The 24,169-nt window shown below is 39.8% G+C and overlaps 1 protein-coding gene across 2 annotated transcripts in view; it reads right to left on the bottom strand.

Annotated features, from left to right (window-relative positions):
• Positions 1-576: 576 nt before the first annotated feature.
• LOC125883702 (voltage-gated potassium channel subunit beta-3-like) overlaps positions 577-24,169 on the bottom strand; it is a 31,672-nt gene continuing 8,079 nt past the window's right edge. For both annotated transcript variants that reach the window (XM_049568176.1, XM_049568177.1), the window contains 13 exons: positions 17,511-17,554; positions 17,393-17,430; positions 17,182-17,261; positions 15,496-15,540; positions 14,513-14,557; positions 14,353-14,396; positions 7,885-7,971; positions 7,321-7,406; positions 5,422-5,542; positions 1,775-1,869; positions 1,388-1,508; positions 966-1,054; positions 577-794 (listed from right to left, as the gene is read on the bottom strand). In XM_049568176.1, coding sequence (XP_049424133.1) covers positions 702-794; positions 966-1,054; positions 1,388-1,508; positions 1,775-1,869; positions 5,422-5,542; positions 7,321-7,406; positions 7,885-7,971; positions 14,353-14,396; positions 14,513-14,557; positions 15,496-15,540; positions 17,182-17,261; positions 17,393-17,430; positions 17,511-17,554 — 988 coding nt within the window. In that variant the 3' untranslated portion in view covers positions 577-701. The remainder of the gene's footprint in view (positions 795-965; positions 1,055-1,387; positions 1,509-1,774; positions 1,870-5,421; positions 5,543-7,320; positions 7,407-7,884; positions 7,972-14,352; positions 14,397-14,512; positions 14,558-15,495; positions 15,541-17,181; positions 17,262-17,392; positions 17,431-17,510; positions 17,555-24,169) is intronic.

The raw sequence follows: 24,169 nt of genomic DNA, 5'->3' as shown, positions 1-24,169 counted from the left end.
ATAAAATGGCTTTTGTATGAATATCTCAACATTACGCTATATATATATATATATATATATATATATATATATATATATATATATATATATATATATATATATATACACACACACAAAATTAACGATTCAAACAAAAGCTGAGCTCATTTTATTTTGTCACGATTACAGTAATACATTTCTCTTTTCTTCTCAGCAGTAATCAGCTTCCATAATTCCACACTAAAATACTGCTTTTAAAGAATTTCATAAATAAAATTTAAAAAGCATAATTAAACACCATACCTTCTGTTTCTTTTGGATTTCATAATATCTCAAAATACACCTGGTTTAGTCCTTAATTTAATTGTAATAATTCATATAGTTCATATCAGTTCATGACTTTCTTTATAAATGTTACTGATGATCCAGCTAACTGAGGCCGGCTTCAGAACGAGGCTCTGACGACACGAGGCTCTGCACCAAAGTTAATATATTTATCTATATAAGAATAAATATTTCTGATATATTTCTGATCATCTGCAGGAGCGAAAGTCTTTCCGTCTCCATGACGATGAGGACAAAGGTCATCTGTGTCCCTGAAGAATAAATATTGTTTATTGATCCACATGTCCTTCTTTGTGTCCCTTTTTGTGTCCTTCTCTCCTTCCATCTCGTTTGCCCAGTTTTCTGATTATTTGTTCAAAGTTTCTTTTTCCTCCTCCTCAACTCTTCGCCTCCTTTTTGCTGTTTCGTGGCTTGTTGCCCAGCAACGCATCCATCTCAGCAATGAGGGGTGGAGTCAGCTGAGTCAGAACCTGCAGGAAAACAATTATGTTGTTTTTCTTATTATTATGTTTTTTTCATGCATAGATAAATAAACGTCGTGGAGCAGAAGTAATAGAGTATCAAAACATGGAAATACTCATGTGAAGTACAAGTACCCTAACATTTGTACTTAATTACAGTGATTGAGGAAATGTATGTACCCTGATAGAACCGAGATTCTCCAGCAGCTGCTCTGTGTTGGAAACTCCGAGAAGAACCGAGCTGACACCTTCACTACGGAGACACCACGCTGAGAGAGACAGACAGTAGTAGTAGAATAATAAGAGTAACACATTCAGGGAATAACAAAAGAGCGAGACATCCAGGGATTAATGAAGAGTGAGGCAATCAGGGAATAATAAAAGAGTGAGACTAAATAAAAGTGTGACACATTTGGGAAGTGAAAAAGTGAGACTTTAATGGAGTGACTAAAGAGTGAGACTTAAAACAAAAGAGTTACACATTTAGGATCTAACAAAAGAGTCAGATGTTCAGGGACTAAAAGACAGAGACAGACAGACAAGCAGGTGGATGGAGACAGATGGACAGACAGACAGGTGGATGGACAGGTGGACAGACAGACCTATAGCGAGCTGAGCAGCAGTGCAGTTCAGTCTGTCGGCCAGCAGGTGGAGATCTTTGATTTTACTGAGCTGCTTCTTCCCCTCGTCACTGCAGAGACGCTCCTTCAGCCACGCATAACCCTGTAACACACACACACACACACACACACACACACCCACACACACACACACACGCACATTGTATTGATCACCACAGTAACAGATGGTCTCTCATCCTGCAGGTCTGACGATGGATGATGGTTGTGTACCACTGATCACTGTGGAGTGTGTGTTTTACTGTGTGCGTCTGTTACATTGTGTATTTCACTGTGTGTGTGTGTGTTTCAGTGTATATTTCTGTGTGTGTTTTCATGTGTGTGTGTGTGAGACAGTGTGTATGTGGGGACCTTCATGTTGGCCCTGGAGCTTTCAGGGACTCCCTCGTTGTATTTGCCCGTCAGCAGGCCGCAGGCTAAAGGGGACCAGGTCATGGCTCCAACACCTGAGGAGGGGGGAGAGGGAGGTAGACCTCGTGTTGAACCACCTCATTAACCCAGTCTATATTTAGACCTGGACCTGAACAGCTGCTGTCCCCACAGACCTCAGCTGGTCTCAACTCAACTGTCCACTGTCTCATTTAAAGGCACAGTACAACATTTAATCCCTTTGTTCTCTGAAGAACATCAGTGTCATCTCTGTGGGTCAGGAACAGAGACAGGACCAGGATGTGTTTGGCCTAGCTTAGCACAAAGACTGGGAGCAGGGGGAAACTGTTAGCATAACTCAAAAGAAAAATAAGTACTGTCTGAATTACACACATGAAAACTGCATTCAAAATACATGAAAGATACAATGATTTCAATATACTGAGATAAAGAAGAAAAAGATTAAACAACACTTAGCAACACTCTACCAAACATTTAGCAACAATCTACCAAACAATGAAAATGGATGCCGAGAGATTTAACTCCGTTTTATCAAACGTGTGCTCATCCGTGAAGAAAATATTTTTTTTCCAGCGGATGTCTTAGTTACAACATGATTGAGCTAACTGGAGTAGTTTCATGTCGTATCCGACAACAGGAGGCTTTTAACAGATGACATCCTGATGTTAGCTTTGCTGCTAGTGTTAGCTGTCCCTGTCAGCTGCAGCCACTGATGCTTTCTAGACATCGTGATTTCCCAAAACTGAATAAATACCACACATAGCAACACAAAACTGCTTTGCTAGCTCAATCATGTTGTAACTAAGATATCCGCTGGAAAAGATATTTTTTCACGGACCGTTTAATGAGTTATTACCTATTACAGACACCGCTAACAGCTAACAGGGCTAACAGCTAACAGTTAGCCCAGCTAAATGTGCACACAGAAATAGTAATGTTTGTTCAATCATTGTGTTTATAGACTTTACAAACATCGGATTAGTCTAAACGGTGATACAGTGATGTGAAAAATGTGATATATATATATATATATATATATATATATATATATATATATAAGTTATATATATATAGCTCTGCTGATTTTCTACCCAGACTATAGACTATAGAGGGAATCGCCTTGTAACAAGGCGATTCCCTCTATAGTCTATAGTCTGGCTGGACGGATGAATCATGGCCTTGTAAAAGATTATGTTTGTTTCTTTTAGTTGGCGAGAATGTGTCGCCGCAAACGCGACAAACACCCACTAACTTTGATGGCGTTGTCTGCAAGTACGGCTGAGCCATTTTGTACCGCTACACGTGTTTCTAGTGGGACTATGTTTACAAGCACAAGAGTTCGGTGAGCCACCAAAGGACCGCCCTGTAGATTTACTATTGGTTCTGCAACATAGGAAGTTTTTTTAAACTCTGAAATTGTATCCGCCCATCTAAACACAAAATCGGGGAGAAAGTCATCAGTCTTTAGTTAAGCAAAGCGTCTAAAGACTGACTTGTGAGTCTAAACACTTAGTAACACCCTATCAAACAATTAGCAACACCCTGCCAAACACTAGGCAACACCCTGCCAAACAATTAGCAACACTCTACCAAACACTTAGCAACACCCTGTCAAACACTTAGCAACACTCTACCAAACACTTAGCAACACCCTGCCAAACAATTAGCAACACCCTGCCAAACACTTAGCAACACCCTGTCAAACACTTAGCAACACTCTACCAAACACTTAGCAACACCCTGTCAAACACTTAGCAACACCCTACCAAACACTTAGCAACACCCTGCCAAACACTGAGCAACACTCTACCAAACACTTAGCAACACCCTACCAAACACTTAGCAACACCCTGCCAAACACTTAGCAACACTCTACCAAACACTTAGCAACACCCTGCCAAACACTGAGCAACACCCTGTCAAACACTTAGCAACACCCTGCCAAACACTTAGTAACACCCTGCCAAACACTTAGCAACACCCTACCAAACACTTAGCAACACCCTATCAAACACTGAGCAACGCTCTACCAAACACTTAGCAACACCCTACCAAACACTTAGCAACACCCTATCAAACACTGAGCAACACCCTGTCAAACACTTAGCAACACCCTGCCAAACACTTAGTAACACCCTGCCAAACACTTAGCAACACTCTACCAAACACTTAGCAACACCCTGCCAAACAATTAGCAACACCCTGCCAAACACTTAGCAACACCCTGTCAAACACTTAGCAACACTCTACCAAACACTTAGCAACACCCTGTCAAACACTTAGCAACACCCTACCAAACACTTAGCAACACCCTGCCAAACACTGAGCAACACTCTACCAAACACTTAGCAACACCCTACCAAACACTTAGCAACACTCTACCAAACACTTAGCAACACCCTGTCAAACACTTAGCAACACCCTGTCAAACACTTAGCAACACCCTGCCAAACACTTAGTAACACCCTGCCAAATACTTAGCAACACCCTACCAAACACTTAGCAACACCCTATCAAACACTGAGCAATGCTCTACCAAACACTTAGCAACACTCTACCAAACACTTAGCAACACCCTGCCAAACACTTAGCAGCACCCTATCAAACACTTAGCAACACCCTGCCAAAGACTTAGCAACACTCTACCAAACACTTAGCAACACCCTGTCAAACACTTAGTAACACCCTGCCAAACACTTAGTAACACCCTGCCAAACACTTAGCAACACCCTATCAAACACTTAGCAACATCCTGCCAAAGACTTAGCAACACTCTACCAAACACTTAGCAACACCCTGCCAAACACTTAGTAACACCCTGCCAAACACTTAGTAACACCCTGCCAAACACTTAGCAACACCCTGCCAAACACTGAGCAACACTCTACCAAACACTTAGCAACACCCTGCCAAACACTTAGCAACACCCTGCCAAACACTTAGTAACACCCTACCAAACACTTAGCAACACCCTATCAAACACTGAGCAATGCTCTACCAAACACTTAGCAACACTCTACCAAACACTTAGCAGCACCCTATCAAACACTTAGCAACACTCTACCAAACACTTAGCAGCACCCTACCAAACACTTAGCAACACCCTGCCAAACACTTAGTAACACCCTGCCAAACACTTAGTAACACCCTGCCAAACACTTAGCAGCACCCTATCAAACACTTAGCAACACCCTGCCAAAGACTTAGCAACACTCTACCAAACACTTAGCAACACCCTGTCAAACACTTAGTAACACCCTGCCAAACACTTAGTAACACCCTGCCAAACACTTAGCAGCACCCTATCAAACACTTAGCAACACCCTGCCAAAGACTTAGCAACACTCTACCAAACACTTAGCAACACCCTGCCAAACACTTAGTAACACCCTGCCAAACACTTAGCAACACCCTGCCAAACACTGAGCAACACTCTACCAAACACTTAGCTACACCCTGCCAAACACTTAGCAACACTCTACCAAACACTTAGCTACACCCTGCCAAACACTTAGCAACACCCTGCCAAACACTTAGCAACACCCTGCCAAACACTGAGCAACACCCTGCCAAAGACTTGGTGTGTGTGAGTGAGTGTGTATTTGTACCTATCTTGTGGTAAAGTTCAGGCAGGTGCAGCTCCACTTTGTCTCTCTGGAAGTAATGATACTCTGCCTGTTCACACACCGGAGGAACCAGGTTAAACTGTCGGGCCACAGAGTATGCCTCCTACAGGACAGACAGACAGGTGAGACGTTGGCATTGTATATGAAAATGAAACCGTGTAGTACGTGTTTCATTTTAATGCTGAATGTTTAAATAAACTTTATTAATATTAGTATTAGTTATATTTATATTTTTATCTTTATCTAGCAACAAAAAATAAATAAAACACAAAGGTAATTTTGTTCTTCTTAATACGGTGAACTTTGCACATTGCCAAGATAATATTTTTGCACACCTCTAAAAACTGCACAGCTCTTTCATTTTATATCAGATGTATTTGTGATGCCCACTAATGTGTGATCACATTTGTGTGACTGTTCTTCTTTTTGGAAAGATGTTCTTCAGTTTTCATGTGAGTATTCTGGTGTTTGGCCAAAGAGAAAGCCCTCGTTGTATTTTTGGACAGTAGGCGGCAGGTGGAGACTGTGAAGCCAGCACCATCTCTCTGTCTCATCATTTTTTGCTGTACTTCAGGTCAGTAATGTGTCAGACACAAACTGAATTTGCTGATGTTTGTAAACTTGTGCTGAGGGAGGATTTTGGTTTTAGCGAGAGAGCAAAATGACCAGAGAAAGAGTTTGTTTCACTTTTCAAAGTAAAGCAACCGAGGACAACAAAGATGGCGGTGTCACACTCGTTACAGCTGCAGTAAAATGAAACGTGGGCCACATGTCTCCTGTTTTGGTGCTCTATGAACTGCAGCTCATGTTTAAAGTATAACAAAGTATTCTGGACTGTTAAAAACTGCTAATCTAATATGGAAAACAGATTAAGCACAATATTTTGTTATGTGTGCTGCAGCCTGGTACCTTTAACATATTGTACATGTTGTTATGGTAATTTTTTACATTCATATTTTTGTCTTGTCTATGTTTATGTCTCTTGATGTTTGTTTAAAATATTTGCCTTTACTGTTTAATTTTTTTTATATGTTTATTTCTATGCACCAATCCTCCAAAGCAAAGTGCTGCTTGACAATAAACCCGTCTGATTCAGATTAAAGTTGTACTGTTGAGATTTTAAGAAAGGTTGGAGGAATAAGTTGCAGCAAATCCAGCCCCGTCTCATTCTGAAGTCATCGTAATCTCATACTTGGTGCATGCATTTTATCGACGTAGTGCTTTTATTTTGAAAGAGTCTGTATATAAACATTAAATTTCCTGTGAAAACAGAAATGTATTTTGAAAACAGACAATGCTTGTAACAGGCAGAACTTGACACTGCGTCAGAGAACTTCAAAACCCAACACACCCAGGGTATCTTGGACGTCCTACCTGGATGTGAAAAGTCCACGACCAAACATTGATATGTGACAAGGTCGGAGTGAGAATGTGTTGCCATTTTCTTTTTTAAAAAAATTAATAACACAACTTTAAAAGATGAAGTTATGCTTGGTTTGGGACCTGTGAGTGATTTCCAACTGCAAGACAGGAAATATATTTATAATGCAGTCCCTCCAGGATTTCTCGATGATAAAATAACAAAGATTTTCTTAAATATTTGTTTTATTTTTTGCCAATATTGGTTCTTAAAATGCGTAATACCACAATGTGCATCCTATGTAACTGTATATATTTTTTTAAATAGTATAAACTTTAAATGAAAAATTCTTCTCATGATAGAAAAGGGAAAAAAGCCCCAAAACATTGCAACATTAAGAAAATCCAGGTTGCAACTATCACAAAACAGCTAGTGAAAACTTGGAGGGACCAATAATGGGTTAACTGAACATGCAGCTGCTCTGAGGTTCTGTGAGGTTCTACTTGTATGTTGTGTTGTACCATGATCTCCACAGCGTTCCAGCGGGATGTTCCCCAGTACATGGCCATACCCTGATCAATCACAAAGGTCATTGCACGAACAACTTCTGCAAACACAAACATAAACTACGAATAAACACTTTTTGTTTCTGTGAAACTTTCTGCACTTTTTAATTAAAAAAAACATTTTGTTTCTTTACGTGAATTAATGTTATTGAATATATAAAGTCCACACACATAAGCATTCAGCTACACTGTGAATGATAACACAGAGATGAGATCAAACCAAAAGAAAGATATCAGAAGAAAAGTTTATCCATTGTCTGTCTCGTAAAAATATTTTCTATTTCTGACGATTTCTCTCGTTGAATGACTGAAGAAACTTTTTGTATTTATTATTATTATTCTATTATTAGATTTTGAGACAGAAGTTCTTTGTTTGAAAAGTTTCATGTTCATAAAACGTTTCACTAAAGTAGCTGAATTCAAGTTTCTAACAAAACATCACTACAAATAAATTTATGAAAACTTAACTGTTTTTACAGTGTGTGTGCTCATGTGTGTGTTTATGTGTGTGTTTCTGACCCTCCATGGGTGCGTTGATGTCACTCCTGTTGGCGAAGACGATGTCCACGTAGTCCAGCTGTAACCTGGAGAGAGATCCACGCAGACCTGCAACACACATATGCATAATTAAATCAACTAGAATAAAAACAGTTTTATTTTCTGCACTGAAGGACCATTTCATGACCTGAAAAGACAAACTGACTGCAGCTGTCAGTCCTCACTGTTTGGTCCTTACAGGCCTCCATACCATGAAGGTTTCATCAAACCAGCTCTGCTGATGTTTACATTAATCTTAACACTTTCATGTTCCCAACCTACGACATCCTGACTCAATAAACTGAATCAGAATTTTCTTATGAACATTTACAGTTTGCTTTTACATATTATTCCCCTGATGAAACGTTAATTCTTTATTATTAATTAATTTCTCCAATCACAACTTGTCACTGGCTCTAAAATGTAATGTGAGCAGAACTCTGGGATAGTTTTGTACTTTAAGAGGAATAAAGCCTGGAAAACACATAATTATTGTCATATATTTACCACAAAGACGCAAAGTGATCATTACGACTCAAAAGGATTGCTGAAAGACTCCAAACAACCACAAAGCGTCAAAACAATTGCTAAAAGAGGCCAAAAGGCCACAAAGACTCAAATGGATTGCTAAGAGACACAAAATGACCACAAAAACTCAAAGAAATTGCTAAGAGACGCAAAATGACCGCAAGGACTCAAAGAAATTGCTAAGAGATGCCAAACGGCGAAAAAAGACTCCAGGCAAAAGCTAAGAGATACAAAATGACCATAAAGACACAAAACAATAGCTACAAGATGCCAAACAACCACAAAAACTCAAAGAAACTGCTAAGAGACTCAAAACAATTGCTAAGTGACGCAAATTGAACACGACTCAAACCAATGGCTGAAAGAAGCCAAACGTCCACAAAGAGTCATAGCAATAACTAAGAGATGCCAGACGGCCACAAAAACTCAGAGCAATAGCGAAAAGACTCCAAACGACCACAAAGACTCACAGCATTTGCTGAGAGACGCAAAACAACCACAAAACACAAAGAAATTGCTGAAACACTCAAAACAATTCCTAAGTGACACAAAACAACCACAAAGACTCAAAATAATTGCTAAAAGACGCAAAACAACCACAAAGACTCAATGCAATTGCTAAGAGATGCCAAACAACCACAAAGACTCAAAGAAAAAGCTAAAAGACGCCAAATGGCCATGAGGACTCCAAGCAAAATCTAAGAGATGCCAAACAGCCAAAAAGACTCCAGGCAAAAGCTAAGAGACGCAAAATGACCACAAAGATACAAAACAATTGCTAAGAGACACAAAACAATTGCTTAGAGATACCAGACGTCCACAAAGACTCAAAGCTATTGCTGAGACTCAAAAGGATTGCTAAGCGATGCAAAACAAGTGCAAAGACTCAAAGGAATTGCTAAGAGACTCAAAATGTTCACTAAGAAACAGAAAACGATGTCAAAGAGACTCAGAATAATCACAAAGGCTCAAAACGACCTCAAAGAGAGCGCCCAGAGAGACGCTGACAGCAGAGATAGGAACGTGTCTGAACCGATGTATCACTCTGTATTAAAGCTCTGTCTGACAGCTCCCATTACTGCGACGTGAGGAACTCTCCGTGTTTCCTGTTTCAGGAGATTTATCGTAAAAACAGCTGACAGAAAGTCTGTTTCTTCATGTTTCAGCTAAATATAGTTGGTTGTGTTGTTTGATGCTGACAGCTCTGTCAGGCGGAATTATCTTGGACGCGTGGGGACCTTCTGAAGGACAAACAGAGACACTGTTTGTTTGTTAAAGATTAGACGGTCTGAAAGGCTTTTAATGAGCGTTAACACAGTCACAGTCACGGTGGCTTCCTACATACATGAACGTGTTCACATGTTGACGTGTCTACATGTGAACCCTTTAGAGAATGTATGCTGTTAAACAGTCGGTCTAAGTACCTGGAATCTGTTCTTGAGTACATGTACTCAGATAGATTCCACCACTAGTAAAGTTTAGTTTGATTATAACTTTATTCAATCAGCTTATATGACAGTATACAGAGCTGGAGCCTTTGACTTTGTTGTGCCAAAATATTACAACTTTCTTCTCTAAAATGTTTCAACATTACTCAACTTTCTCCTTGAAATATTTCAACATTTTCTCTCAAAATATATGAAAACTTTTCTCTTTACATTGTTTGACTAAACTCAACTTTTCCATAAATATTACAACCTTGTTGTCTCAAATATTACAACTTTTTTCTCCAAGATGTTTTGACATTACTTGACTATTTTTTCAAAATATTACAACCTTTTTGGTCTAAACATTTTTTTCTTGAAATATTTAATTTTTTTAGTTACCCGATTTTTTTTTCTTAAAATATTTTGACTTTGTTTTCTCAATATAGTACAACTTTCTCTAAAAAGTTTTGACATTACTCGACTATTTTCTCAAACTAATACAACTTTTAGGTCTAAACATATGAAGACTTTTTTCTTGAAATACTGCTATTTTTTTTCCACAATGCATGACAATACCCAACTATTTTTCATGGAATATTTTGACTTTGTTGTCCCAATATATTCGAACTTTTTTCTCTAAAATATTTTGACACTATTTAACTTTTTCTTCAAAATAATAAAAAATATTGACAAAATATATGAGCATCATTTTTTCTTGAATTATTGCAATTTTTCTCTCTACGTTTGACTTTACGTGACTTTTTTTCTTGGAATATTACAACTTTGTCATCTCAAAATATTATTTTTTTTTCCAACCTGTTTTGACATTACTCGACTTTTAATTTTAATATGTATATATATATATATATATATATATATATATACTTTATTCTTGGAATATTACAACTTTTTTGTAAAAAAATCTTCAAAACTACTCGACTTTTGTTTCCCAAATTCTAACAACTTTTTCTCTAAAATGTTTTGATGTTATTAAACTTCTTCCTCAAAATATTACAACTTTGTTTGATGAAATATATGACGATTATTTTTCTTAAAATATTACTTTTTCTCTCCACAATGTTTGACTTTATCTGACCTTGTTTTCTTGGACTATTACAACTTTTTTGTCTAAAATGTTTAAATTTACTTCGACTTTTGTTTCCCCAAATATTACAGCTGTTTTCTTTGAACTACACGACTTTTTTGTGTTCCAAATATTACGGGGGATATTACTGAAACTTCTCACATGTACCAGGCTTGTAGGAGAACTACCGTGGCCGATGCGAAAACATGAATGTCCCTCTCTAGAGCCAGTATTTGGTTTGTCCGTTCTAGGCTACTGTAGAAACAAGGCGGTGCAACATGGTGATCTCTGTAGACGAGGACCTGTTCCCTATGTAGATATAAACGGCTCATTCTGAGGTAACGAAAACACCACGATTTTTGTTTTCAGGTGATTATACACTAAAGAAAACTTATTGCATTATATTCATTTTAAATCCTTCAAACTGGAGCTTTGAAGTATAGACGGGAAAGTTAAAGTGAAATACTGTGATGATGATGTGGAGCTGTTTCAGGATCCGTTTCTGGGATTCTCTGTGAGTTAAATTTAGAGTTTAGAGAATGATTTAAGTCAACAGAGCTGTTAGCAGCTTTCAGCGGGATGCATGATTGACTGATCTCTGCGGGTGTGTGTGTGAGTTACTGTGTGTTACTTTGTGTGTGTGTGTGTGTGTGCGCAAAACTCCTAATCCAGTCTTGGTGTGACTGAGCCTCTTAAAGCCTCGACGACCTCCGACAACTGACAGAGGACACTGGCCGACTGTGTGAGTGAGTGAGTGTGTGTGTGTGTGTTTACATTCCTCTAATAAAATCTCATTATAAAGTTTTAATGAACAGTCTGCTGATACTTTATGATAATTAAATGTTCTTCACTGTCTGTATTCTGCTGCACTAAACCCTATAAAGAAGAGTCGCCTCAACTGTAACACATTACAGTTGTAACACACGTTTTCTCTTGCTACATATCTGTCATCATAAGGTCATCATGTCGACATGTGTCCAGTCCAGTGTTAGACATCTCTGACAAACATCATCAGGATTCGTCCACTCTGCAGGAAACAGCAGCTGGAAAACCAGTTTTACACCAACTAAGTAAAAATAAAAACACAGAGGTATTTTTCCAAATATAAATTTGTGTTTGTACATTGAGGAGCTAAAATCCTTACGGTGGTCTGCATGTAACTGTTCATCAGTTTGCATAATTTTCACATCATGCATGTTACCTCTGGTCTGTAAGGAACGCCAAAGCATCGGAGCATCCAGCGGCTCATTTGTAACACGTATTACGTTTGTAACTTCCTGGATTTGTGAGCACAGCTTGATTACTTAACTTGGACATATATAATTCTGTATATTTACGTAGAACTTGATTGTCGGCCGTGTGTCAATAAAACTTGCTTATATAAATGACCCAACACATTCTCATCCCAAGTCGTCACTTATGGCCACTTTGTCAGTGGACTTTTACGTCCGCATATGACATGTTAGGTATCCTCCTGCGTCTGCTGCTGATATTCTGGGATGCCACTATCCACATCAGGACGTCAACAAAAGCACATGGTTGGGTTTAGAAAAACACATCATGGTTTGGCTCTACATTCATACAGGACATGAACAGCAGGCTCCTGAGTGAAAGTCCAGGGTTTGTTTGACCCATCCATCACTCCTCCCACTCACTCTATAGAGACTTCCAAACCCGGTCTCACTCCAAGGTCACTGAAACCAGGTGCTTGGTCAGTGACACCGATGAAAAAAGTAATCTTTTTCACCTCGAGGCAACAGGGGGAAACGCAGAGGGACAACAATGAAAGTTAAGGCAGCAAAAGTCTGAGTAGGGCGGGCAGGCTGGTGTTAGCTTCCGGAGCAATTGTAAAGCCAAACCCTTTTTGGTTTTTTCAAAATCTACCTACAGTTGTATGGAAACTGTACATTTCCTGTAAAAACAGAAGCGTATTTTGAAAACAGACAATGCATGTAACAGGCTGAAGTTGACACGACGTCCCAGAACGTCAACAACCAACACACCCAGGGTACCTTGGACGTCATATGTGGACGTGGAAAGTCCATGACCAAACGTCAATATGTGGTGAGGTCGGAATGAGAATGTTTTGACTTTCTAGCTCCTCATATTATGGCCTTACCAGAAGCGTTTCAGCGTATCATACCATCGCGACAGGTTCCATGCAGAAGACGTACAGTGTTTTTACAACTTCAATCAATCAATCAAATTCATAAACTATGTAGGCGCTATATCTGAATTTAACATAAGGAAATCGGTGCTCATCCAAGTTTTTATGTCTTTAAGGCAGTTATGAAGTTTAGTTAATTGATTACTTTCTTCTGGCTTAACCAATAAATATTATTGTGTATCATCTGCATAACAATGGAAATTTACAGAGTGATTTCTAATGATGTTACCTAAAGGAAGCATATATAGAGTAAATAGGATTTGTCCGAGCACAGAACCTTGCGGAACTCCAAAACAAACTTTAGTACATAAGGATGATTCATCATGAAAGTGAACAAACTGAAAATGGAAGGATAAGAATGCACCAGCTGCTGCATCCAGCAAGTTTTAAATAATATCATTATGTTTTATGTTTAACCTTTAGTTTATTGTCGTTTTTCAGTTGTGTTACAACTGTACTATTTATATGACAGTCGTTTTTAGCGGCCACATTCATCAACACTCGATCATTTCTAAACTGTGACCAGCGAGATACGAACGTTTCACAAATCACACACGAATGTAAAATGATTTCTACACTCGGATCTGCACTGGTTTGTAAGATACATTCATAAACAAAGGCCATCATCTGTATTTATTTCTGTCCTTGAGCGGCTGCAACATCTTAATTCCCTCTCTGGGGATCAATAAGGATTATAAGGTCAAAAAACTCTGCTTCTAGTTGAATTCCTGAGAGAGCAGAGTAATGAGCTCGTCTCTGCTCTGGACTTTAACAGCTGCAGATTTCACAGAAAAAATCAAACTCAAAGTATAAAAGAGAATAAATTATTTATATATACATGGAACTGTCTGAACCATCAAAACTGATAAAAAGTCAAAGAAGAAGACAGGAGGCCAATCTCTATGAAAATATATAAGGTTTTATATAAATGTCTCAACACATCCTCGTAAATATAACAGATGATTCATGTACAGTTTCATTATGTCCTTTAACACGAAACTTTTAAAACCTCCAGCAGTTTCTGTGCAGTCACACTCAAAACAGTGCAGATATTTAAATCACAAACAATAATTCACATTTCATCTATAAAATAAAGTTTTTATCAGGAGTACCTTCTGTCTTTCTTTTCTTATTCTATCATTAGAGTCTTGTGTTGAATGATGGCAGTAAAGCTGAACATTAAAATCATCAGTGATGATGACGATGTTTTCTTTGAAATGTTTAGAATTTTAAATCCTGTTTACCTTCAATGATGTGTTTCCGTGACAACCCTCGCTCTGTCTCTGCCCTGCAAACACACACAAACACACACTTCAATACACACAGTGGTAATAAAACACGTCACCGGGCAAAATAATAAATGGATTCGATGTAAATACAGTAAATATGACTCGCAGCACTCACTGTCCTCCCCAGTAGATCTTAGTGGTCACCACATAACTGGACCTCCTGTTAGAGACACAGAGAGACACCCAAAAAGACACAGAGAGACAGAGTTATTGCTGTCAGCATCAGTTACTGACAATAAAAGTCCCAGTTTCCTCAAATGAGATGATAACGAAAAACCAGTGTCCTCGAACAACATTATTATAAAGCCCTAATGTCCTCAAAGGAGTCGATGGTAAAACCCCATTGTCCTCAAACGAGACAATATTTAAGTTCTAATGTCCTAAAATGAGACGACAACAATGTCCCAATGTCCTAAAACGTGACGATAATAAAGTCCCGATGTCCTCAAACGAGTACCTTCTAATTAACAGTATCTCAGTTTGTCACTGTCATTAAGATTGGCCAAATGTGTTGCCATATCAAACTACAAACATTATTAATCTTAAATAAACAAGTTTCAACCACAACACGTGATCAGGTTTTGGACCTTGTCCACTTTTGTGTCAGGATCGGCTGCAGACTGACTCAGCAGAGATGGCTGCCGTCATGTTTTACATGGATTAGTGTATTGTTGTCTTACTACCACTAGATGGCACAAAAAAGTGACTACGAATGAGGAGACAGGTCCGAGTTAAGTAGAATGAAGTTTAAGCTGCAAACCCAAAATGTGACGTCCTCATATGATGGTACAGAGTCTCAGGAGGTTTAGTTTATCAGTGGTAAGATATAGTTCCTCCAGGATGTTGCGATGTCATGATTGTAGTGTTGCTTTATTCTCACTGGAACAAGTTGCCTTTAATTTTCAATTTATTATATTAAAAAATAAAATTTAAAAATGCAACTGTTTTTGCAATTTTCACCTGCTCCCAAACATCAAAACACCCATCAGAACTGCTGTGAAATCAGGAATTTCCGGCTGCAACAATGCCAAAAACAGCCCGTGACATCCTGGAGAGACCGAAAAGACAAAGTCAAACAGAAGAGACGGACAGATTTACCTCCAGCCTTTCTTCTTCAGGATGTTCCCCAGAGTCGTCTCCGCCCTGAGAGACAGACAGAGACTTCAGTCCTCTTTAGAGACACAAAACCTTCAAAATAAAAGCTGATGTTTGTTTCCATCCACTGTGTGAATATCAGTACCATATATATTTCAAACCAAAATAAAAAACATATATATATGAACAGCTGGTGGAGGAAGTACTTAAATGTTAAAGTAAAAATAGAAGTACCATAGTGTAGAAATACACTGCAGTCAAATTTCTGTTTTTAAATGTTCTGTATGGAACTTTCAGTAAATCCTTGTAATTAGTGACCTCTCTCTCTCTGAGGCTGTTAAGTGTACTGCAGTCAGCATCCTGTTGATCGCACTCTGTAGCCCCGAGCAAAACCTGGGCATCGACCAAAGCAGTGGCGCACATGAGACTGACCGTGACTGACTGTCATCATGTTGACAGAATGCTGGAAAATAAAATACAATCATATTTTCACAATAACGTTATGTTTAAAGTTCCTATATTTCAGTTGGACCATTAGCTGTGTGATACTAAACAGCTCACTGTTTGAAAACGACTCTATCAGCTGAAGTTACAAAGCAGCCAATGGCAGATCAATGTATTTCATGTCAGGTGCTTCCTGTATTGTTGGGATTTCTTTTCAGCACTGTGGGGAACTGAAACTTTGATTTGGTGTACTGAATTTCATGGATTTACTGTTTACGTACATGCTGGGTCTAGCCTGTGTAACTGCAGCAACAGAAAGTTTGCTGATCCAGCAAAAACTCGGGGGGGTCGAGAGGGCAGCAAGCAAAGGTCTGTCTCCTCAAGCCAACGCTACCAAGTTTATGTTACACAATCACAGCATGTGTGAACTCTGTCTTGGTGGGTGCTGGTCGTATGTTGACATTAGCGGACTCCATTTCTTTACTAACCAGGGATTAACAAAATCCACCATTATCTGTTTCTGCACTTGTACTTGGAATGGGTGGAGGTTAAACCAGAAGTGGGTGGGACATAAACAGGAAATAAGTGGGACCTAATCAGAAGCTGTTATTTAAAGCCTGAAATTGATACAGGCTGATCAGAAGATACTATATTTATTATTTATGAGAAAACTATTTATAGAACATTCTCGGATTTCACTTTGTTTTGAAATTACAACCTATTCACCTATTGGCAATAAAAAAACGAATAATACACGTACAAAAGTTACATACAGAACCCACTGAATAAAAGTACATTTTACTTCCTGCATAAAGAGTACTGTCACTGTTGGTACTTTAAACATTCATATGAAAGAAAAACTTTGTTGTTGTTGTTGTTCTCTGCTCAGACTGTTGTGACTGATCTGGGAGCAGCTCCTGTTTGAAGTCTACATCACACTGAATGCTTTCAACGTGTGTTTCATCTCACTGAGTGACGAAGAGGAGGAGGAGGAAGAGTTTTCACTGTAGTGTCTCTGCCTCCCCTTTGACTCTCTTTTGTCTTTGTCCTGCCGAATGTCCATGTCCATTACAGACCATAATGTCTCCATGGTTACAAGGTCCTGACTGCTGAGTTAATTACAGAGGAGCTCACTGAAGGTTTCACCTCCTCCTGCCTGACCGAGACTCAAATGTTACACCTCAGACCAGGAGACTGACAGACAGACAGACAGACAGACAGACAGACAGACAGTTTGTACTGTACCTCCCTGAGGCGTAAACCTCTGCTGTGTCGAACAAGTTCACTCCACTGTCGTACGCCACTGTCATCACACTCTCCGCCATCTACACACACACACACACACACACACACACACACACACACACACACACACACACACAGAGGCAGTAACCCACATTAATGTGAGCAGGAACCTCAGTGATGGTTATGTAACCGTTTGTTCATGCGTTGGTACCTCATCAGAGATCTGAGAGCCAAACGTCACCCATGTTCCTGTGAAGAGACAAAGAATCACTGACTGACCCTGGTATATATATGTCACTGTGTGTGTGTGTGTGTGTGTGTGTTCTCACCCAGTCCTAAGCACGACACTCTCAGCCCAGATTTACCAAGATTCCTGAAAAACAATCAAATCAATCAGTTAATTAATGAATCAATAAAAGTCAGTTTGACATGAGTTGTTGACACCAGCTGCATGTAAAGACCACCAGGGGGCAGCAAACAGCTACACAGTCACAAATACCACAGAAGAAGAACAGCGTGTGTTCACAGCAGCTCATGTTGCTGTTTACTTTGTGGGTTTGGTAAATTATTTTATGGGGGTTCCCATGTTGATGGAAAATCTGGAAGGTACAGCAGTGAAAATATTCTTAAGATAACGCACACCGAAACTGATACGGATTTCTTTAGGTGGCTGAAAATGAACCTGTTGAGGCAACGAGGAAGTCTGGGAATTTCTAAGTTATTAAGTCACGTACCAACATGTTCACCCACTGGCAACAGAAAACAATGAATGCATGGATGTGTAAGGTTCACTGAAAGCGACTGCCACATCTTAACTGTCTCTTCTTTAGCCCCGTGGATTCGCGCTGTCGATAGCTACAGATACACAATATCTGAGGGCACACTCACACTAGGGCCAGTTGTTTAGTACCATGCTGAAGCATGAATGCCCCCCGTCCCCGTCCCCCCTGGCCCGCACTCACATTACCCCGAGCCCAAGCGTACTCAAGCACGGTTGCGTCCGACACATACATCATCACGTTGAGATACAACCTCTTCTTCTGACCAACGTGAACCCTTCGACATCACCATTGCTATTGTTGTTGTGGAGTAATGTTCGCATGGTTCATACGTCATCACCACGTTTCGCGCATTGCATACATAACCTTGTGCGCATGAGTGACCAAGTGTACCGTGCTTAAGCACACCTCTTCCAAATGTACTGGGCCAGGGAAGTGTACTGTACTCAAGCACGGTACACTTGCACTCACACTTGCCAAATAATCTGGACTTTAGGGGGCAAACGTGCTTGGGCACGGTACGATTGCCCAGTGTGAGTGCGCCCTAAGTATGCCAAAAGCCACACACAGGGAGAGAGGGTGTGGGGAGGCTTCCAATGGGCAGCAACCAGTTTCTTCGCAGCTGTAAGCCCAGCTAGTAGCGCTTGTTTTTTGAGCAGTGTGAAGTGCGTCTTCGGCCAATCATTTACGATAAGTGTGGAGGGTGAGCAAGGAATGCTGATGTCAAGCACCTTAGAGAGATCAGAAGCAACCATTCTCCAGTGTTTCATTGGACACAAAGAACAAGAAGTATCAGGAATAGTTTTCTCCGAAAGACAAAAGTATGTTGGACCAGACTTTGTCCCAGTCAAAGGTCGGATCCAAGTCAGGAACTTCAGTTCTCCACATGTTGTGCAATGCCAGGGGTCTACATCCCTGCCGTAATATAAATAGATACAGTTTGGAAAGCGGGTCTCTTGGAATTAGTTAAAAGTCTGGCAGCCGAGTTTTGACCAAGCTGGAGACAGGAAATGGCCGTTTGGCTGCGCCCTGAACACAGGGCATTAGAGTAATCCAGCGAGACGAGATGAAAGCATGGATGACTTTTTCAAGGTCCACTTTAGATAAAAAAAAAAGTTTTACTTTTGCAGTGTTTCTAAGTTGAAGAAAGCACGATTACACGACCTTGGTAATTTGTGTGTGGAAACAGAGTTCAGAGTCAAAGGTTCCCAAGGTTCTTTTGAAAGACAGAGGTCAGCTTTGGGGGCATCTCTGAGTCAGCGTGGGTTTCCTCCAGGTGCTCCAGCTTCCTCCCACAGTCCAAAGACATGCAGGTTAATTGGTGACTCTAAATTGTCCGTAGGTGTGAATGTGAGTGTGAATGGTTGTCTGTCTCTATGTGTCAGCCCTGTGATAGTCTGGTGACCTGTCCAGGGTGAACCCTGGGATAGGCTCCGCCCCCTGTGACCCCTAACAACATAAGCAGTTACAGAAAATTAATGAATACATACACATACAGTAAACATACAGTATATAGTATGTTATATATAAGGACCCCACGGTCCACACAGGACCAGTGTCAGATCGTTCTCCAGCAGATATTACAACATGTTCAAAATGTAAAGAGTCAGACTTTACTCAGTGACACAAAAACAGATTCAATCTGCTTTCAAGGTTGTTGCTTTTTTTTTTTCTTTTTTACTGGTGTTACTGTTGCCGTGGCGATGTGTTGGTGGAGGGAAGAAAGAACTTTAAACAAAGGCTACCTTGGCAACCAAGACATCACACGCTATGTAGTGCATGATGGGAGTTGTGGTTTCTGACCAATCACATCACAGATGAACATATAGTTCTTTCTCTGACGAATCATCTGTCGACCAATCACACGTCAGCAGCAGCATGTGTGTGTGATTAGAGCAGCGTCTAATGAAACCTCTGACTTTAATTAACACGGACTGTATATACTCATCTGGACCTTTAATCCTGCAGAGGTCACACAGATGGTGCACTGCGTACTGCAGTACATCAGGACACAAGTACACAGTGTTACAGTTAAAGTACTGCAGTACATCAGGACACAAGTACACAGCCTTACAGTTAAAGTACTGCAGTACATCGAGACACAAGTACACAGCCTTACAGTTAAAGTACTGCAGTACATCAGGACACAAGTACACAGCGTTACAGTTAAAGTACTGCAGTACATCGAGACACAAGTACACAGCATTACAGTTAAAGTACTGCAGTACTTCAGGACACAAGTACACAGCCTTACAGTTAAAGTACTGCAGTACATCAGGACACAAGTACACAGCATTACAGTTAAAGTACTGCAGTACATCGAGACACAAGTACACAGCATTACAGTTAAAGTACTGCAGTACATCAGGACACAAGTACACGGCGTTACAGTTAAAGTACTGCAGTACATCAGGACACAAGTACACAGCATTACAGTTAAAGTACTGCAGTACATCGAGACACAAGTACACAGCCTTACAGTTAAAGTACTGCAGTACATCAGGACACAAGTACACAGCGTTACAGTTAAAGTACTGCAGTACATCAAGACACAAGTACACAGCCTTACAGTTAAAGTACTGCAGTACATCGAGACACAAGTACACAGCATTACAGTTAAAGTCCATCAGAGTGTTTCTGTGTGAGAAACTGAGAGAGAAACAAAACGGCTTCGTTTTGACAGAGAAACTAAAAATACCAACAAAAGTCACTTTAACTGTTTATAGACATCAAAGACAGAAAGACTGAGAGACAGAAAGACTGAGAGACAGAAAGACAGTCATGTCACAGTTTAAGTATCAACACATCTGAGTTCACACTGCCAATATTTAATATTTCTCTCCAAATTATCAATATTCATGTGAGTGTTTGAGTCCAGGTCCAAGTCATTGATGCTCAGGTCCGAGTCAGGACCGTCAAACTTCACTGCTTAGCTTAGCCTGAGTGTCAGACTGAAGCTCCCAGAACCTTCAGTCTGACACTGCCTCCATTGAAGGCGATTTACAAGGGGGAGGGAATTTGATTTTTCCCTTACCAATCAGTAGAGATCAACGACTCACCCAGAATCTGACGTTATTAGTATCCATGCCTCAGGGGTGCCGAAAACAAGCGAGCATTGCCCGTTTAAAATGTCTCCGTCGTCATGCACGCCCAGCTGCGTCGCTGATAAATCCAGTTTAGCAGCTTCCTTAATTTGGTCCTCCATTAACGCGAGTAGTGGCGAAATACCTCGATAGCATCATTAATGTGGTCTGTAGGATCTGTAGCGGTTGCCATTGTTGCTATCCTCACCAGTTACCCACCGGCGTACAGCTTGACATCAGCGTGGTGCTGATTGGCTAATCGCTAGACCTGCCCCCACCCCCGGCGTTCATTGGTCCGTCCATCGTTTGGACGAGATAAATTGCAAATTCATTGCAGTATGCCAGACCAGAGATGCAAGCCTACTCAGTTGAGTGGGCGGGGTCTATGGTCTGGAACCAGGCTATGCTTAGCTCCAGGTCATAGGTAGTCATGTCTGAGTCCAATCAAGTCATCAATATTCATATGGAATCCCTATTATTGAGTCTTGTCATCAATATTCTTCTCAGAGTTTGAGTCCTTAGTTACCTTGAAATCTTTGACAATCAAGTCCAAGTTCAAGTTACTGATATTCAGAGACCAAGTTGTTAATATCCATGTCCAAGTCCAACCAAGTCATTCATTAGTCCTTGTCATCAATATATTCGCCAGAGTTCAAGCTATTAGTGTTCACATCTGTCCAAATCTTTCTTAATTATATCCAATTCCAAGTCATCAATCATCATGCCCATGTCACGAGTCCATGTTTAAGTCAATTCTTGAGTTATGGCCAAAAACATGTTTTGTGAGGTCACACTGACCATGACCTTTGACCTTCGTCCACAAAATTGTAATCAGTTCATTCTTCAGTCCAAGTGGACGTATGTGCCAAATGTAAGGATATTACCCCATAGTGACCTTGATAGACATTGTTGCAGTGACCTTGACCTTTGACCCTTGACCCCCTAAAATCCTATCATATCATCCTCAAGTCCAAGTCGACTTTGGTGCCAAATTTGAAGAAATTCTCTCAAGGCGTCCTTGAGATATCGTGTTTACGAGAATTGACACAGACAAGGTCACAGTGGCCTTGGCTTTTGACCACCAAAAATGAATGCATTGATAAGTCCAAGTGGACGTTTGTGCCAGATTTGAAGATGTTCTTTGAGGTGTTCTTGAGATATCGTGTTCACAAGGATGGGATGGATGTATGTACAAACAGACATATGTAGAGACAGCCCAAAAACATAATGCTTCTGACCACAGCTATCACCGGCACGGAGGCATAAAACTTATTATATACTGTAACAAATCGGCACATTAGGTGACATAAAAATAAAAATCTGCTGTACAATAGATACAGCCCAGTGTGGATGGACAACAACCTCATAGCACATATAAAGTTGGAATATTCGTAAAGAGTTTACTCATAATAACTAACGACAGGACATGACAGTAGGAATAAAGTTTAGCCTAAATATTCAAAGGCAGGAAAAGTTCATAGAGCTCACAAAGGATCACACTCAGGAACATATGTACAAAGGCACTTATTAATTAATTCATTTAACCAGGTACATCCAGTTGAGATCAACACTCTCTTTTTTCAAGGGAGACCTGGCCGAGACAGCAGCATAAGAAAAAGTTACAGCCAAACAACGACACAATAAAAAACATAAAAGATGCACAGTAACGTAGAAATATTAGAACACCTACGCACAATGTCAAGACCAAACTGATTCATTCATCCTGGTACTTATAAGAGCTTTAAAATCAGACAGAGACCAATTCACGTAGCTTTAAATCTTTTTGAAGACAACAAAACTAAGTCCTCAGATCTCAGACTGAAGCTACAGTCAGATCTCTGTTCAAATGAACAAATACCAGTCGCTGAGCCTACAGAAGGTCAAAGATGGCCGACCAGCTGTGGAATAAAGCGTACAGTGATGAGTGAGGGCTTTACGGTTAGTAACAAATCTCAGTGCTCTATGATATGCAGCATCTAACATGTGTAAACAATGTGCAGATGCATTCATGTACAACAGATCACCGTAATCCAGAACCAGTAGAAACGTAGCAGCAACCAGCCTTTTGTCAGCATCAAAGGAGAAACAGGACTTGTTTCTGAAATAAAACTTTAGCTTTTAAGAAGATTATCAACCCAGTGTTTAAAAGAAACAGAGTCATCAAGCCAGATATTGCCAATAAGTGACAACCTCTTACTTCTTTCCCTGAATACACAAAGGTTCACCCTCACAAGTTCAAAAGCATAACAACAATAAGATGCTGAGAGGAGGGTCTGATGTGAGAAAAACATAATAAATCACTCTCAATGACGCATGGGAAAAAAAAAAGACAATAACGTAAGAAGCCTGTCTTGGATGTATCATCATTATTATTCCCTTCTGACTTCTTACATCCTTTTTGTCATATTTTCCTTAAATTTCATTGTACATTTTTCATTTTCTGTCACTTATCACTCTGTGCAGGTTTGTCACCGTATGTAATTTTTATTCCACTTCACTTATTTTTATTTTGGATTGAACCTCTTTTTACTGTTGTGTGAATAGTCATAGTCATTTTAATCTGCAATTTCTATCAAGTGTTTTTTTTTTCAAGTGGGCTATACCAGTATATCATGCGACCTGTATCACATGAACCCTTACATGAACTCTTAAATTGCTGCTCCTGCTCCCACTGCATTTTACACCCTGATGAAGACTCTTTAGTTGAAACACGTTGGTTTGTCCATGAATCAATAAAGGCAAATAAAGGCTTTTCATCTTTATGTGACTATTTGTCCTATACTTAAAGAGCACCTGACATTTTTTTACAATTAACTACACAGTGTGTTAAGCCAGTGCAGCACTCCCTGTTTTTTCTTCGTGAACCTTGATGACTTGGACTCGAAGTTGAAAATCAGTAGCTTGGACTCAGACTTGAGTGTCAATAGGTTGGACTTTGAATTTCGAAGACCTCGACTTGTATTTAGACTTACATGTTGCTGACTTACACATGGACTCAGATATGACAATAGATGATTTGGACTTTGATCTGAATGATTGTGACTTGGACTCAAGCATCAATATCAGACTTGGGTTTGGCACGTGTGGATATTAAGAACTTAAACTTGAACCCTGACAAGTAAACTG

Source organism: Epinephelus fuscoguttatus, linkage group LG23, assembly GCF_011397635.1.
Source record: "Epinephelus fuscoguttatus linkage group LG23, E.fuscoguttatus.final_Chr_v1".
NCBI lineage: Eukaryota > Metazoa > Chordata > Actinopteri > Perciformes > Serranidae > Epinephelus > Epinephelus fuscoguttatus.
Note: the sequence above shows the minus strand (reverse complement) of the source record. Positions and strands in the feature narration are given on the sequence as shown.